The sequence below is a fragment of the Larus michahellis genome, chromosome 8 (genome assembly GCF_964199755.1).
Source record: "Larus michahellis chromosome 8, bLarMic1.1, whole genome shotgun sequence".
NCBI lineage: Eukaryota > Metazoa > Chordata > Aves > Charadriiformes > Laridae > Larus > Larus michahellis.
In genome coordinates, this window is record NC_133903.1 from 19,169,195 (window position 1) to 19,185,462 (window position 16,268).

Below are 16,268 nucleotides of genomic sequence, written 5' to 3' on the forward strand. Positions count from 1 at the left end.
TGATGTGTGTTTGCAACTACTGTGACTAACTTAGCAACACAATCGGCTGTAGGATCCTAATGCATCAGTGGCTGGTACCTTTTGATTTTTAAAGATTTAGAGAAAATGAAAGACTGTCCCTCTAGAACACCAAGTTCTAGATACCACACTTTCTGACCACTTCAAGAGGTCACAACAGCTGACAAAACTGTTCAATACTTAAACTTAGATTTCAAAACCAGTTGGGAGAAGTTTTCTGCAGCCACAGGGGGCCTTAGGAGAAACAGAACGTGTGCACACCACCAGTATTTACCTGCCCATACATTTACACACAGCAGGATACTAATTTTGTTCAGATATATTGCTGTCTTTTCTATATACACGGAGAAGTTTTTCAGCTTTTTTATTATTGTGGCTTTTGCTACCACATTGGGGCAGGATTTCACTTACTAGTTTCACAGCTGGCTTTCCCCCCCCTCCTTTCTGAAAAGAAATTGTGATTATGCAATCATCTTTTGGAGCAGCACCCTCACTGTTCTCTTCCACAGTTCTTTCAGAATCATTATTTCTAACAGTGCACGGATCTGTCACTAAATAGGTCAACTCCTACCTATGATTACTATACTCTTGACTTTCAGGAGGCTTGCAGTCACACTAATTTTAAAAGTAATCTGTAGATAAGACTTACTTCTTCCTTGTTCTATTAAAATAACTCCCCAGTTAAGCAAAACGTTCCCAGCTGGGACAGTGTTTGCCTACTTACACTACAGAAAGTTTGAATTCACAGTACATGAAATTAGCATTATATACAAATAATCTCACATTCAAGAATTAATTTTCACATTTGTTTGGGTACTTTTCCTTCCACATACATAATTTATCAGTGTTTATTCCAGCTTTGCTAGAACAGCTTTTAATTTAAAGGCAACTTGTGAAAGACACTTTGAGATACAGTACTTGCAATGAGTATGTACCTGTAAAAAGTAATTGTAAATTTGTCACCGAGTAAACTATGAGAAACTGCTTTGTTTCTCTTGTATCATTAACACTTCAGTTACACTTCTCATTACAGTCCCAACAATGCTTAATTCTGGGGCTGTTGACTTTTTCTACAGAGGAAAAAAAAATAAAAAAAATCAGCAGAGATACCACCATGTACCAGTAGAGCTCTTCTCCTTCCCCAGCGGTCACCCCGCAGTGACTGACTGCTCATCACACTGGGGAAACTCAGATCACTCAGGCTACCTGGAGCGAGACCCCTACCTTTTCTGTTTGACCGTGATGCCCTTCTGCTGCAAAGCCTTCTCGTTGGCCATCTGCAGAAGCTGGATCTCCTTCCGTGAGAAGAGGCGGATAGCAAAAGCTTTTTCCAAAAGCCTCTCTGGAGACACTGACTTGGCAATGTCTCTCACAAAAGCCCGAATGTCCTGCTGTATGCTGTCAGACTCCATGGGCTGCCCAGCTCTGACTTTGTGAAAAAATTTCAGAAGAGCCAACGCAACACGATAGAGAACTTTGTAGCCCTCCACCAGAAACACATCAAAGACCCGAGCAATGTACACCATCGGCAGTTCTCCAAAGAGCCACCGCTGCCAATCGGAATATACCTCCAACACATCCTCGGACACCGCCACCATCAGCTTATGTGCCGCCTGGCAGTACTTGTTAACCAGGTCACCAAAGGTCATGCAGGAGGACTCAAAAGCTAAGAACGTCTGGTCAATGAGCCGCTTAGATGGGTCATTGCAAGCAAGGATGCGACAAACCTGTTCAAAGCACTCTGCCTCATCTTTGCTGTAGTGGAGGAGCAAAGCTATCACAGAAGGCAGTGCTGGGCAAAATGATATGTCCGGGAACTGATTTGCAATGCACAGTATAATCTTCCTGACTGCCCCGATGCCTTCTGCATTCAAGCAGTACGTGGGGACCAGGCTGTTATCCACAAACTCTGGCAGTGGAAGGGAGCTACTGTTACGTTTTCCAACAATCTTCACAACAATGTCCCGGTACACGTTTGCATCTGGGGTCACTGTGCGGCATGGGATATTGCTAATTAGTTTGTGGTACACTTTGGCTCTCAGAGAGTGGTTCTTGGCCCAGTAGCCCTGCCGAGCCAGCTGCTTGAGCTCCTGGAACTCTGTGCAGGTTAGCTCCTTTGCATCCTGGCTCTGGACAGTAACATCCATTTTGTCCCAATCCACAAAGCGGTTGTATTCATCCATGGCTCCAGAAGAAGCATATCAGAGAAATCATGAGAATGGAGACCTTATTTGGTCATTAAATGACTCACAGCTTTTTCTGCAAAAGGAAAAGTAAAATAAGAGAGGTTTGAGTAACAGGTAATCTCCCATTTTCTTTAGGAACACATACATACATTCAACTTGTTCCTGCAATGCCAAAACTGTTTTCTAAAGTAAAGAGAGTTAAAGATACATGCCTTTTTATTTTTAAGCCAAACTTTACTTCCATTCTGTCAATAATTCACACTAAAGTAGTTTATCAATGGCCAGCCAAGAGGTGGACTCTGAGGACACCTCCACAGGCAATTAATTTCCCTAACTGAAGCTCCAAGCTGAGGCATAGACCTTCATGTTAACTTCTCACTTTGAGAACAGAAGCCTCCCACTTCAAAAATATCCACTGCAAAGTTTGTTCAGTTTCCACCTCTCTTCCTAATTCTCTGGGGAACTAACTGCTATTTATACTACAAGGATGCTGTCTCACGAGCAGCTGATACTGTTCTGAGACTGCACAGCCAGTGGCAAGAGATGCTGACCTCTGCTAGCCACAGCCATATGTTCTTAGTCATTTCTTCGTCCTGGTAGTGGCACTTGTGTGGCCACACAGTCACTGAGATTTGTTTGTTAATCTGGTACTTTTTTTCTTTTCCATTGGATAAGCGAGATGCGCAACTGTGTGGACAGCCAGATTAGTGCCAGAACAAAGATGAGTGCAGGACAGAAACATCCTTTCTGATTGCGCTACAGGCTCACGTCAGCTTAAGACAGCTTCATGGAACTGCTTCTTAGTTCTGTGGAGTACTGCCCTGGACTTCTGGTCCTGACCTCGCACACATTTCTATGATCAAATCACCCTCTAGAGGGCCTGCTATCACCAACTTTAGAAGATTTTAAAAATTCACACCACTGCAACAGTACCAGGAGCTGAAAGGCCAGGTTCTGGCCTCTAGTTCATCAAACTACATGTTTACGTGATCCACCAGTTGACTCCAGCTTTAAAAGACACCTGTGTCCCAGCTAATGCCCATGCCTGAATGGGTAGATACAATAAAATGCATTAATAACAGCAGGCAACAAGTTTGCCCAGTGCTGGAACATCTCTGCTAACACATCTTCAGTGCCAGATTAAAGCTAGGAAGCACACGGCCATTGATGCTACACGCTCCACAAAGGCAGATAATCCTTATAAAATGCAACAGGCCTATAAAACTGTTTTGTACAATTAAGACATTATGTAGCAAGGTTAAATCAACAAAACCAGTTACTGAAATGCTTCCAAAGAGCCTTCTGTCATTCCTATGTCAACAGACTAAAGAACACACGGAACTTGACATTTATCAGCATGGTCTTTTGCACAACAGGTGCATTAAAATGATTTGAAACTTGTTAGGTAGACACACCATCAAGGCAGACAACTCTTCCTCCCTACTTCACTACAGGAAAGTAAACCTGACATTTTACCTCAAGTAGAGAGAAGTTTGTAAACATACAATTAGCATTAGCTTGGACAGCCACACATTGAATTCAGAGAATTTTAGATTCTGACTAAATATTAATCTGGATATTTTGGAATAGCATGCTGAAACTCCAAAATCTAACTCTTCTTTTAAGAGGTTGGCAGCAACACACAGGAGCCTTTCAGAAAAGGCGTTTGGATGGTGCTTCTCTACCAAATCTTTACTTCAAGTTTTTTTTTTTTTTAATAAAAAGAAGATTCTTTTTGAGTCATCTTTGTACAATGTAAGAGCAATAGAGAAACGCTCACCATTTCTTTTTGTTGTCTTCTTCCACATCTGAAATTCTTAGATCGTAATTAAAGGAGGCAACACATTGTCCCAACTTCATTTCTGAAAGGACGATACCTTACAATGTTCAGAAATGATGCCTTTCAGTGTGAGCCGAGAGTGTGTCTTCAGAATATGCAAAACCAGCAATGATAGGATACCAGTTCATCGCAGAATCAATGTCAGCTCTGTGGAAGTCAGCATTTTTCTGTCATTCTTCACCTGGGAATCATAGGGAAACTCGTTATCTTTAAGTCAAATCCTAGAATAAGATCCTTGTGGAGAAGAGAAATTTAATCCTATTTAGCAATGACCAAAGCACAGAGAAATGAACCATTCTGTTCGTGATCACTTCGGTATAGAAACTATTACTATCCTGCACTTGCTGGAGTCTCCACTATGCAACAGCTTCCCCCTTCTGCCATCGTCCCTTGGGAGCCACTTATAGTCATATTAGGGAGGTTTAAGTAAAATCTCCATCATACACACAACTTCTAAGATACTCAGAGTTAAATCTCAGCTGTCCTTTTTCCTGTAAACTGTCTTCTCCCTCCTCCTTACTCTTCCCTGTCTTATTTTTTATCATTCAGAGACACAGAGGTTGCATCAAAAAGTCACTTTTCCCTCCTGAAGTTACTGCTCATTCCAGAAACTAATGAATTCAACGAGTGTGTGCTCCTCAGCAAGCTCACTGAAATGCATGCCTACAGGATGGAAGTCAGACTGCCAGAACTTTTGATTTGAGCTTACAGTCTTATACATACTTTGGCTGGGATAAATCTGCCGGGTCTGCTAGTAGGTCTGGCTGCTTACCCTTTTCAAAGCCCTAGATGCTGCGAGAAAAAAGTGACAGCAAAGCCAATAGGCATTGTCAAGGTTGCCAAGCATGACCAGCTCTTAACCGTGCTTGCAAAACGAGCAGAATTAGTGTGCTTCGGTGTAATGGTGCATATCTCCTGATGCTGTGCCAACAGCTACTGTAAGTCAGCAAGGCTTGAATGGGGAATATTTACTTGCCAAAGGAGAAGAGCCCAAAAAATCTCAGAAAATTCCAGCCAGCCTTCATCTCCTCCTCCCACTCCTTCCGAAACTTCCTCCATCCCTCTGGGCGAGTTCTCTCCTTCCTGGCAACCATGTAAAGAGCAATGTTTAACTTTGAGATGGTGGGAAGAGGAGCCAAAAGCTGTCAGCTGTCCAGTGGCAAAGGGCTAGCTAGTTGGGGCTGTCTCCTACCCATCTCTCCTACTGCAGGGGAGCAAACAGGCAGTACAGACTCTTCTATTCGGAGGGACTGAAGGCTGGACTGACAGTTAAGGAGTAGTGCACGTCTGTGTCAAAGCCCCATCTTCACCTAAACTACCTAGCTTTCATGTATAAAGAAGGGGTAAGACACAGGCAGAAGAGAAAAAAACCACATTTCAGAATGTAATGTTTGTATAAAAATATGGTTAAAGGCAGGTAGAGAGACCCACTTATATCTCCTTATGACAACAAACCTGTTTCCCTCTTGCTAAAATAACTTTAGAGAAGTTAGCATCATGTTGTGGTAAGTATTCCCTGACTGGACATGGGGACAACAGGATGGATCAGCACCTGCACTGCACAGAACTGAAATGCTTTCAAGCACCTGTTAGAACAAAACTACGAAGGGATTGTAAAAATTATCAAAAAAGTTACATTACAACGACACAGCTTGGAAGTTATGTATACCTTACTTAAGGGGAAGCAGCCATTTCCTTTCTAATCAGCCTGATTTTTACAAAACAGTAGGAATTAACACAGAAGAAAAGACCCAGGAGAAAAAGCTTTTTTCTCAGTAACTGCCACACAATTTTGAGATTGTTAGATCTATTAGTCTACAACAGAGATCTTCACTTAAGTGCAATATAAAAAAACCCAACAAACCCACACAAGTGAGAACTAGAAAAATACATATTGAAGATATGCCAAAAATGGCTGCAGAACAGGCAAAAGATTTTCCAAGGTTAAGTTTAAACTATGAAGCGAGCATGTAATCATTTACCATTCAAAACCGAGCGATGGCCATGGTAACTGGAACTGGCATGATTTCAAGTCAGTGACTAAAATTTAGGAAATATGTAGCTTGCTAGTCTAGCCACATTTTCCATTCCAGTCCCTGAGTTCTTCCCATTGTTATTTGGGTTACTTTCAGAAGAGAGCTGAAAACTGTATTGAATTTGTATAAACTATACAGCAGGGAAGCCAAGTGTGACAGTCAGAAGCCCGTCACTGTCTGTGAAGAAAAATTCTGTGAAAGTGTCTAAAAAAATATGTCAGCAGGAAAAGATAAGATTTGAACGATGACTTACCTTCATTAAGGGTAATATAGGCTACAATTTTACTAAAGATAACATGTCTAGGGCCAACTTTTTTTTTTTTTTCTTTCCAAAATGCAGGAATTAGCAAACTGAAATAGCTGAAGTACAACTAACCTAGAGGACAATTATTGCTTTCGAATCCAGAGTACACACCGTACTCCACAGTAGTGAATTATTTACATTCTAAACTTTTTAAAAATAAATTCCAACTTTGGTTAAAACCAATTACATGATTTGATATTGCTTTTAATAAACACAGGAAAGTTTCCTAAAAAACCTAAATTATAATTAGTCAGGAAAACCTTCTCCCCTATTCCATTTAGGTATTCTTGCAACTTTGTTCTGAAAGTTTAATAGCTTACTAAAACACTTCACTCAAATCTAGTGTAGCTGCTCTGTAACAAGAAACCCAAACTTTGAAAACAGCATTTTTCAGCTTAACCATGGACAGTTATGACACCTTTGATTCTGCTATTTGCTATGTACTGTACCGATACAGCTAGATACTGACAACCAAAATTTCAGCATGCATTTTTATAATGTGCTAACAAGAAAGCAAATATTTTCTTTTGCTGCTTTACAAATCCAGACTGATGCTAGACTCCCAGACCTGCAGCATACCTTTTGCTGGTTATACTGTTGAGTAGTGATGTAGCCAGGGAAAAGACTCAAGTCTTCTCTCTTTCATAACCTCGTTAAACTAATCTGTGCAGACGGCACATGAACAGATAATGAGAACTCCGTCCTCAAGACTGCTAGCTATTAGTCCTCATCCCAGTAAGAGAAAATTAAACCCCAAACTCTCAGTAGATGATTTCCCATCCTTGAGGAATACTCAATCACATCTGAGATGTTTGCTACATACACCAAGGGATCTGATAGACCAAAACAACACAGCAAGACATTAATAACTGCAGAATAGAAGACAGTTACTCTCTCCTCCCCAAATAATTCAGTGCATCCTGCAGTTTTCCCCAAGCCCAGACTTCCAGCAGCATACCTTGACATCTCTGCTCCATGGATCTGGAAACAAGACTGGACACCACATTGCCGTCCCCCCTTGCCCCAAACACCTCCTGATCAGAAGTATGTTTTGTCACGTTTACAGCTTCTGTTACTCCCTATGCCACACATCAGCGAGAAGGATGTACACATCAGAGCCAGAATTAAGCACTCTGTTTAGCAGTAGAACAAGCCGAACGCAACCAGTTCATCTTGTGTAGAAGAGCAATTTGGACCATGCTGATGCATTCTGGAGTGATGATCCTTTTCAGTAGAGTACAGAGTTCAATGGATTGCTTTAACGAGGTTAAATGCAGTTCGATCTCTTTATGATTTGCCCTGGGCAGTGTGTACAGCACAAGCTGGGCTCCAGGAATACAAGTGTGGATAATGTTCTAATACTTGTTTACCAATAACAATAGGGGATTAGTTAGCTGCTCCCCAGTGTTTTTTTTTGATATTCTTTTGGGACAAAGTCTAGAAACCTCTCGCTTTCTTGAGTAACTGATAAAGACCTGATATAAGAGTACACTACAGGGCAAATCATTTTAGGCATCTAGATGATTTCTCTTGGGATGTCATCATTGCATATGAAGCAATCACAGAACGTTTGTCCCAGAATCACATGCTTTCATTCTTAGGAAAGTACTATTGCCTTCTTAAACAGGGTCTTCAAATTATCTGTGATAAATCTATCATGTATTTTATTACAGTCAGAAATTCTGAGCTTTTCACTGCTGGACAGATAAATAACAGTAGCTTATATTTAGGAGAATGCGTATGCCTTAGATCTTCAAGCACTTCAACAGAAACAGCACCTCTTCCTTCCCATCCCCTGCCCTGGATGACACAAGCACTTCTAATGCTCAACCACTGTTGATACTATGAACTGTGCTGATCATTAAGATACCATAAAGGTACAAAATAAACACACAAAACCCAAACCAGATAAAAGTCTGGAAAAAAACCCCAAAACACTCTTGTTGAAAAAACAAAAGAGAAACGGAATGGTTAATGGTTCAACAAAGGGTGAAAAAGGCTAAAGAACTGAGCATTGTAAGAGGATACTGGATGGTAAATGTTATCAAAGACGTAAATCAGGAGCTTTCTATCCTGCCTACTCATAAAAAAAAAAAAGGAACAACTAGCAAAATTAAAGAGAGGAGAATTCCTATCCTTTTTTCCCCCTAAACTAAAAGAAAAATGCATTTAAGCAGCAAAACTATTTTACATGATGTATTACAGAATCACATAATTGTAGGAGTTGGAAGGGACCTTCGGAGATCATTCAAAATAATCCATTAAAAAAACAACTGTCAAAGTAGTGCAGAAAAATCAATACAATTTTCCTACTATATTGACTGTGTTTTCTTGTTTCTTCCACATTGTAAGAATGAAAAAATCCCTCACATTGCGCTAATTATTCCCCCTCCCTTTGTTTCAAGAACTGAAATAACTCAAAATAGGTCTCCCTTCAACAGCAAACTGTCTCTGATAAAACTTTTACACTGAACATGCAATCTTCAGTTGTCTTTTTTTTTTTTTCTTTCCCTAAACACCTCAAGTGCCAGTGAAAAGCTCCGACACAGTAGCAAATCCATACGCAATAAACCAATCCTTTTTCCTGCTCTCTTCCCTTGAATGCTCTCTGCCAGTTTGACATCTATCACGTCTAGATCTCTTTCCACTACAAACATTTACTGGCAGAAAAATATCTTTAAACTTCTATGCTTTGAAATGTTCTCCTTTTAGACACAATGTCTGCATTTGTTTATGTTGAACACAGATTTATTTCTTTTCCTCCTATCTAAATCTTCTCTACAGGAGTGAATGTAACCATGTTTTATTTCTTATGTGTTTAGAGTTTCTTTAGGTCCAGAACAGCAGCTGCCAGCATGAATGGAAACACACGTAGATTTTTACAAGTAGAAGACACAATCTTAATGTGTGACCTTTTCTGGTATCTAAGAGAGATGTTTGCCAGGAATCATTTCACAGACAATGGCAACGTTTATGGGTTTATTATTATGAGAAAAACATTCAGAGGTTAAAGAGCACATACCTCCTAGATTTATTCCTCCCACTGTCTGACTACGTTCAACAGTACGTGATTTTACCTTTTCAACATCTTTTGTGACCAAGTATCACAACAGCAGGTCCCAGAGTTTTCTCTATGAAGCGTTTGGTTTCTACTCTGGGCCAGTCTTTATGTGACAGTGCACCGGTGTAACCGCTAAGCTGCTTGAACACTTCGCATCCCAAACTGCAGTGGGTGCAGGTCCCAAAACTAACACAGCCCGACTACAACACAGCAAGCTTCCCAGCTACGAGGAATGCCCAGCCCTCAGACTGCCGCAGTTAGCATCGCACTGAGAAAGAGAATGCAAGCTGCTTTATGGAGCTGAACACACCTTTTTAAAAGTCCCATACACTACCCTAGAGACAACCTCAGCACTCTCCAAGTCATGATCTATACCATGCTGTAGCTGTTTTTTTTTCTTTTTATCCTTTTGTTGCATAAAACAGCGGCCTTTTTTTTCTGTAGAATTTAACAATACCTCTGCCAGGCTGGGCCAGGTAGAATCAAGAGCCTTGTCTGCAGGCCACTTTGTTGTTCAAGTGATGTACAAGGAGAACTTGCTCACCACGGTCTCAGCCTGTATCTTGTCAATACAAATATACTTTCCATTTATATATATATATGCACACACAAAACATCCATTGCACGTATACTTGCACATACATACACATGCTGTATATATAGACAAATATACATCTCATTTTTAAAACTAGCGATCAAGTTCAGATTCTTCACAATATTCACATTTATCAAAAACATGTCCACATGGATGAACACTGTACATCCTCTCTTGCAAAAGGTTCGAAATACGAACCGTGCCATTTAAAGTCTGTTAAGGAAACAGGCCAATGCCCCCGGTTCCCCCCATTACCTTTAAAACCAAATAAAAAGACAATTTAATCAAAGCAGTACAAGCATCAGTATGGATACTTACGCCAATTTAATTCTTCTGTTAAATTAACTGATAAGACCTGTTTATATTGATTTAAGACCTCCCAGTGCAATTTATGAACATACAAAGCCTTAATCTGGCAGCACTGGAGAGTTTAAGAGATACCTAAATTAGACAATGGGCGGATGAACCAGTAACCCTGGGCTAATCAGGCACACCAGTCCTTATCCTTACTCCCTCAGAGAGCCTATGGAAATTGCCGGCACTCCTTGCCTGGGTAGTGAGCAAATGGGGAGGGACACTCTATTCACACCAGCAGCGTGTGATCACTAGATCTTGCTTATTCCAGGGTAAATTTTGCGCTCCCATAACTTAATCCAGCAGCTAAAAACGGGGTAGGAAAATCTTATAATCTCAGACTATTTAATTATTCTCTGCACTAAGTGCTAAGGTTGTAGAAGTTTTCTCTAAGCTGATTTACAGTAAAATAAGCATATAAAAGCTACAAAGTTAAAGCTGTCGTTTTATACAGAATTTATTTTCTTCCAGCTCTGTAAAACCATACAGATTTTCTCCCTTTCCCCCAAGATTGCTCAGAAGAAAAGCTTCAGTAATCTGGTATCCCTGATAACGGATCACCCCTTTCCCAAAACAAAGGGTAGATTATCCTACACACGAGAGAGCGCTCAAACACCAACATCAAGCCAGTTCCAAATACACTGTACAATTAAAGGAGGACCTAATCTCAGGCAGAATGCCAACTATTGCATTTCAGGGAACTTGAACAATATATTGCTTCATTTTGATATTTATTTCTGTAGTCTTTCCAAAGTTACGCTCTATTAAAAGTCAGAGTAGCAACAACACCTCCTCTGGAGAAGCAAAGGTACAGAAATAGCATTTCATAATTAAAAACTAATCAATGAAGAATCCCAAAGTAGTCCTGCATTATTTTTGTTATGATTTTAAAATCAAAGGGCATTTATAACAACAGATTGGCTGCCAAATTTATAATCTTACTTTTAGTGTATATTGCTAATCTCTATTCTTACTAGTGGGGAAAAACGTTGGGAAGACTTGCCCTGTTAGAAGGCCATTAAGATAGTTAAGGGGCGAGAGCACCGGATATATAAGAAGAGGCCTTGCTGGTTTTAGTATTCTTTAGCCACACGTTTGTTCTGAGGAAACCTAAAAGGACTTAACATACCCGACATGCCTACTCCTCTGTCAGTTGTCACTGGGCGATGGATTCAAAGTCTCTGAACTGGAGGAGACGGCTTACAGGCATACTGAAAGGTAAAGCAGGAGCAGGAATCTTGTCTCCACACAGAACCAGATTATAGGGCAAACATTTTCTGTGTACAATGAAGATATTAACAAAAAAAACACCCAAACAAAACAAAGAATCTCAACAATCCTCCACCCCCCAGACTGAAGTGCCTTCATTAATCCTTACCTTAGAACTTGCCCTTTTCTAGATCTTCTTACGAATTACTCCCTTCTGCTGGGCCTGCTGGGGAAGGGGTGAGGAAATAAAAAAATTAGATTGTTTTTAAACAATGCATTGGACAACATCCACGTGTGTCAGGTGCGCCATTGACCTCCATACCTTAAAATAAAAAAAAAAAATTAAAAAAGGTATCTGCCTGCACTTCTGCATGACTTCCAACCTTCATACTTTCAATTGTGGTGTAGCTAACACGGAGACAAATATTCTCACAATAGAGAAGAGCAGCTTATTAACCCCATTATTCAAGTGCTTACAGCATAAACAACTCGTTTCAGTCACTAAAACCACAAGCAGGATTACTACTTCTAGCACCTTTGTCATAAACACTTTTAGCTAGTATTCCCATTGTAGGCAACAGCTGTGTCTCCCCCCCTTCCATAAAGGAAGTACAAAATTCTGCATTAAACAGGCAATATCTGAAAAGCATCTCCCTTCCTAGGACTAGTAGAGGTATTTGCTGCACAGGTAGGGGATTTTAGAATACCAGCTCTGCAGCTCACAGTATTTAGATACCCAGTTCTGAAATAAAAATAATTATATTCTGAAGATATGCAATGGAGTACAGGTTTAGATCAGCTGACCTGCTGAGGATTGATATACCAGGCCCCTGTCCTATTAGAAAAGTTTGAACTCATCTAATGAGCGTTATTTTTCTTTTCAAATGGATGAAATTCAGGCTAGCAGATTTTGAAACAAACCAGTTCTAGTTTCCTGCAAAACAGTCATTACAACAACTTTGTGTAAGAGTTATTTTGGTCTGAAGTTGTTTACCCCTGAAAGACATAACAAAATAATCCATTGTTGGTGTAGCTACATCAAAGTTACACATATTTGCTAAAATAACGTAGCTGCATAAATTCCAAGCAAAATTAAGCATGCTCATTAATACAGACATAGGTATCAGTGCAGACACGAGTCTCTTTCCTGAGACAGTGGGAATCAACAAGACATGGTCTTTTGCAACATGTCTGAAAGCTCAGGTAATTGTCCTCTAACTTCAGAAGCTTAAGCAAGAAGAGAACAGGTGAGATATGGTAAAGCCTAAGAATGTGACCACCACAGATACGAGCACTTTCATATATTAATCTTAGAGAATTTAAACAGTTGATTCCACAGCTGGACATCTCCAGCATATCCTCCCACCAATACACTGGACTCCAAGCAAGTCAATCATTAATATAGTGCAATTAGCCCTGTCTATTTTTATATCAGAAAGGTTGCGTGACTGCCTGGTCAAGTACAAAAGGAGTAAATGGCTAAAGACTAGCATTACTTCGACAAACTCCATTGCATCACTCCACCCCCAAACACACCCCATGCAAACGTGTCAGAATATTGCAACTAAATCCCCCAATAAAGGCATCCCTCAATGAGCAGACATTTAAAAGAAATTTTGTTTCTCCAGTTCTCAGTCACAATTCAAGGCTATGTAGAGATGGAATATAAATAGCTATTTTTCTTTCAAGCCATTAACACAGTTTATCTATTTTGAGTGCTAACATACATCTCTCTGCTTCTCAGCATGCATCCATACAGTCTGACACAAGCAGGTTTAGTGGCCTCTCCAAGCTAACAGGCAGGGCAGGGAGTATTTTGAAGACTTGAAAGAATAGCAAGGACTAAATTCATGGTCTGTTGCCAATAATTTGCTTGTCACTAACTCTATCCAGCTTCGGCACTGAAGCAAAGGTACTTACAATCTAAACAAATGCCAGGGTAGTATTATCAGATGCCAATAACCTTGGTGTTTGAGACGTTGAGAGATATGTGCAGTGCGGACTGGTTTGCTTTGCTTGCCTGCCTTCCTTAAATTTACAGACAGGCTAATTTTAGTGCAGGAATAGCTTTTTTTTTTCCTTCAGTTTTCTTTACAGTCAAAATGACAAGGCTCATTCAAGACTTCAAATTAACAGAATGAAGAAGGAAAGACAATCAAGGTGAGAAAACAAAGGTTTCAACAAAAGGAGAGAGCCGGGAAGAGCAGAGGTGCTTAAGTATGTGACAGGTCCATAGATAGCCTCTTAGAAACATTTACTTGGCAGCATTTAATTATTAACAGAAAAAAAAAAAAAAAAAAAAAAAAAGAGAGAAGCAGAAAGTTGCTTTCCCTTGTGTTCAAATTCTATCTGCAGGAACACCTGCAAACTTTCAAATATTAATGACAGAAAAGACATTCAGTACAAAGATCCCCAATAGGTAATGATTGTGCAATACTATCCATTGCCATTTTGCAAATTACAAAGGACATAAGTATCATGTGTTGCTTGGAGGCAACAAAGAGCTAATATAAAATGTTGCTGGAGTCCTTGGATTCGAGTTATCAGCACTGTTACTGCAAAGTAACTATCTTAGAGAGCAGCCTTTTGCAACACGGACTAGCTGCTAGCGATTGCACAAAGGAAATTCTAACAACAAGGAATTCCCTTTTCTGGTAACAGAGAGCCCTAAATGTGAGCCATATAATTTCTGTGTTCTGGGTATTCCTGGATGCTTTGACAATCCTATTGGGGATTTCCTGCAAGCCAGAAAAGCTTCCAGCTGCTCCAGCTTCCTGTAGGAACTGGACATAAGATGCAAGGTTTTAAGATAATAAGAGTCTGATACAGAACCACCCACTTCCCTCTCATCACAGCTACACAGCACCTGCAAGGTGTCATCCCTCCTGCTGCCCTCGCACACCACCTGGGGCTAGAGGCAACCAACTGCAGCCACTGGGTTATTTGCTCTCCTGTCCATTGGCCCAGAAAGGCCCAGGAAGATTTTGGCAACTTCTAGCGGACACCCTAAATCCAGTGTTCAGCTGGGTAACGTTCTGGCAGCCCCAATATCCCAACAGCAATCATCCATTCAAGGAAGTGCTGTATAAACACATGCGTTTCAGAGAGCAGTTCCTAGATAAAGACCAAAATTTTAAAATTTACTTTTGTCATAGAAATTTTAAAATATTCAAGGAAGAAGCTGCAGAACACCAGCTCTGGGTTTAGAGAGCTCTTCATGTGAATATAAACTGCCCCTTTAACTGGGACCAGCCGGCAGAATAAGTGTAAACGGGGAGCACTGGGGTGACCAGCAGTCAGACGGGCTGTCCTTGCCTCATCCCCAGGTCTCGACACACTTTGCAGACAAAGCAAGGGTAACGGCAGAGAGCACACGCTTTGCAGATAAGGCAAGGGTAACGGCAGAGTGCACCGACCCGCGCCTTCACGCCCAGAGGCACCAACAGGCCATTCCACTGCCCTCCAGAGTCCCCAGGCGCTGGCACAAGCCAAAAGGCTAAACCCAAGCCCTGCTGGGCCGGCTCACCGCAGAGAGGGGAGGGCTCGGCTCCTTCGGGCGCCCCACAGCTCCCGCCGGGGCCACCGGGGGCTCCGGAGCCCACGGAAACCGCGGCTCAGGGCCGCGTGAGCATCCTCCCCCCCAGCTCCTCCCGCCACGGACGGCGACCCATGGCTGGTGCACCGGGGGCGAGTCCCAGCGCGGTGCCCGCGGAGGGGGCGCGGAGGGGGCCCGGCAAAGGCCGGGCTCGGGGCAGGCCCCCTCCCGGTCCCGCCCGGCCGCTCGCCGGGAAGGCGCCGCCGAGGTCCCGCCGCCCGGCACCGAGTCCCACACCCCCCTTCCTCCCCGGCCGGCTCCCGATGCCGGCGGAGGCGCGCCCGCCGCATCCCGGCCGCGCCAGAGCCGCCCTTACCGCCGCCGCGCCCGTCGGGCCGCCTCAGCGGGACCGGGCAGACAGCGCCCGCCGCGCGCATGTGCAGAGGGCGCGGAGGTGGCGGCGGGACGGGCGCGCGCATGCGCCGGGCCGGGCGGTGCGGGCACGTGCGCGGCGGCTCCGGTGTTGAGGGCGATCGTCGGGCGGGGGCGGTTGAGGGGCGATGACGGGGCGGTGTGGGGTGGTGAGGGGTTGTGAGGGCTGACGGGGGGCGGTGAGGGGCGATGGGGGGGCGGTGAGGGTGACGGGGTGTGGTGAGGGATCAGGGGAGCGGTGAGGGGCTGTGAGGGTCGGCAGGGGGCTGTGAGGGGTGATGAGGGGCTGTGAAGGGTGGGGGGCGGTGAGGGGTTTTGAGGAGTGACAGGGGGCTTTGGAGGGTCGGGTGGTGGTGAGGGATTGAGGGACCAGGGGCAACGATGAGGGCCTGTGAGGGGTAATGGGGGGTTGTGGGGGGTTATGGGGGGCTGTGAGGGCTGATGGGGGGCTGTGAGGGATCAGGGGGATGAGGGACAACAATGAAGGGTTCTGAGGGGTGATGGGGGCTGCGAGGGGTGATTGAGCACAGTGAGGGGCTGTGAGGGGTGACAGAGGGTGGTGAGGGGTGACAGGGGTGGCTGTGAGGGGTGATGGGGCAGTAAGGGGTGATGGGGGGCTGTGAGGGGTGACAGGGGTGGCTGTGAGGGGTGACAGGGCAGTAAGGGGTGACGGGGGGCTGTGAGGCATGACAGGGGTG

The 16,268-nt window shown here is 43.0% G+C and overlaps 1 protein-coding gene across 3 annotated transcripts in view; it reads right to left on the reverse strand.

Moving 5' to 3' along the window:
* The window catches only part of TBC1D24 (TBC1 domain family member 24), a 30,572-nt gene extending 15,008 nt beyond the window's left edge, over nucleotides 1–15,564 (reverse strand). For 2 of the 3 annotated variants that reach the window (XM_074597543.1, XM_074597541.1), the window contains exons 1-4: nucleotides 15,515–15,557; nucleotides 11,773–11,829; nucleotides 3,985–4,225; nucleotides 1,243–2,277 (exon numbers count right to left, since the gene is read on the reverse strand). In XM_074597543.1, coding sequence (XP_074453644.1) covers nucleotides 1,243–2,201 — 959 coding nt within the window. In that variant the 5' untranslated portion in view covers nucleotides 2,202–2,277; nucleotides 3,985–4,225; nucleotides 11,773–11,829; nucleotides 15,515–15,557. Of the gene's footprint in view, nucleotides 1–1,242; nucleotides 2,278–3,984; nucleotides 4,226–11,772; nucleotides 11,830–15,514 lie in introns of all 3 variants that reach the window. The other variant, XM_074597542.1, reaches the window with a different exon arrangement.
* Nucleotides 15,565–16,268: the final 704 nt, after the last annotated feature.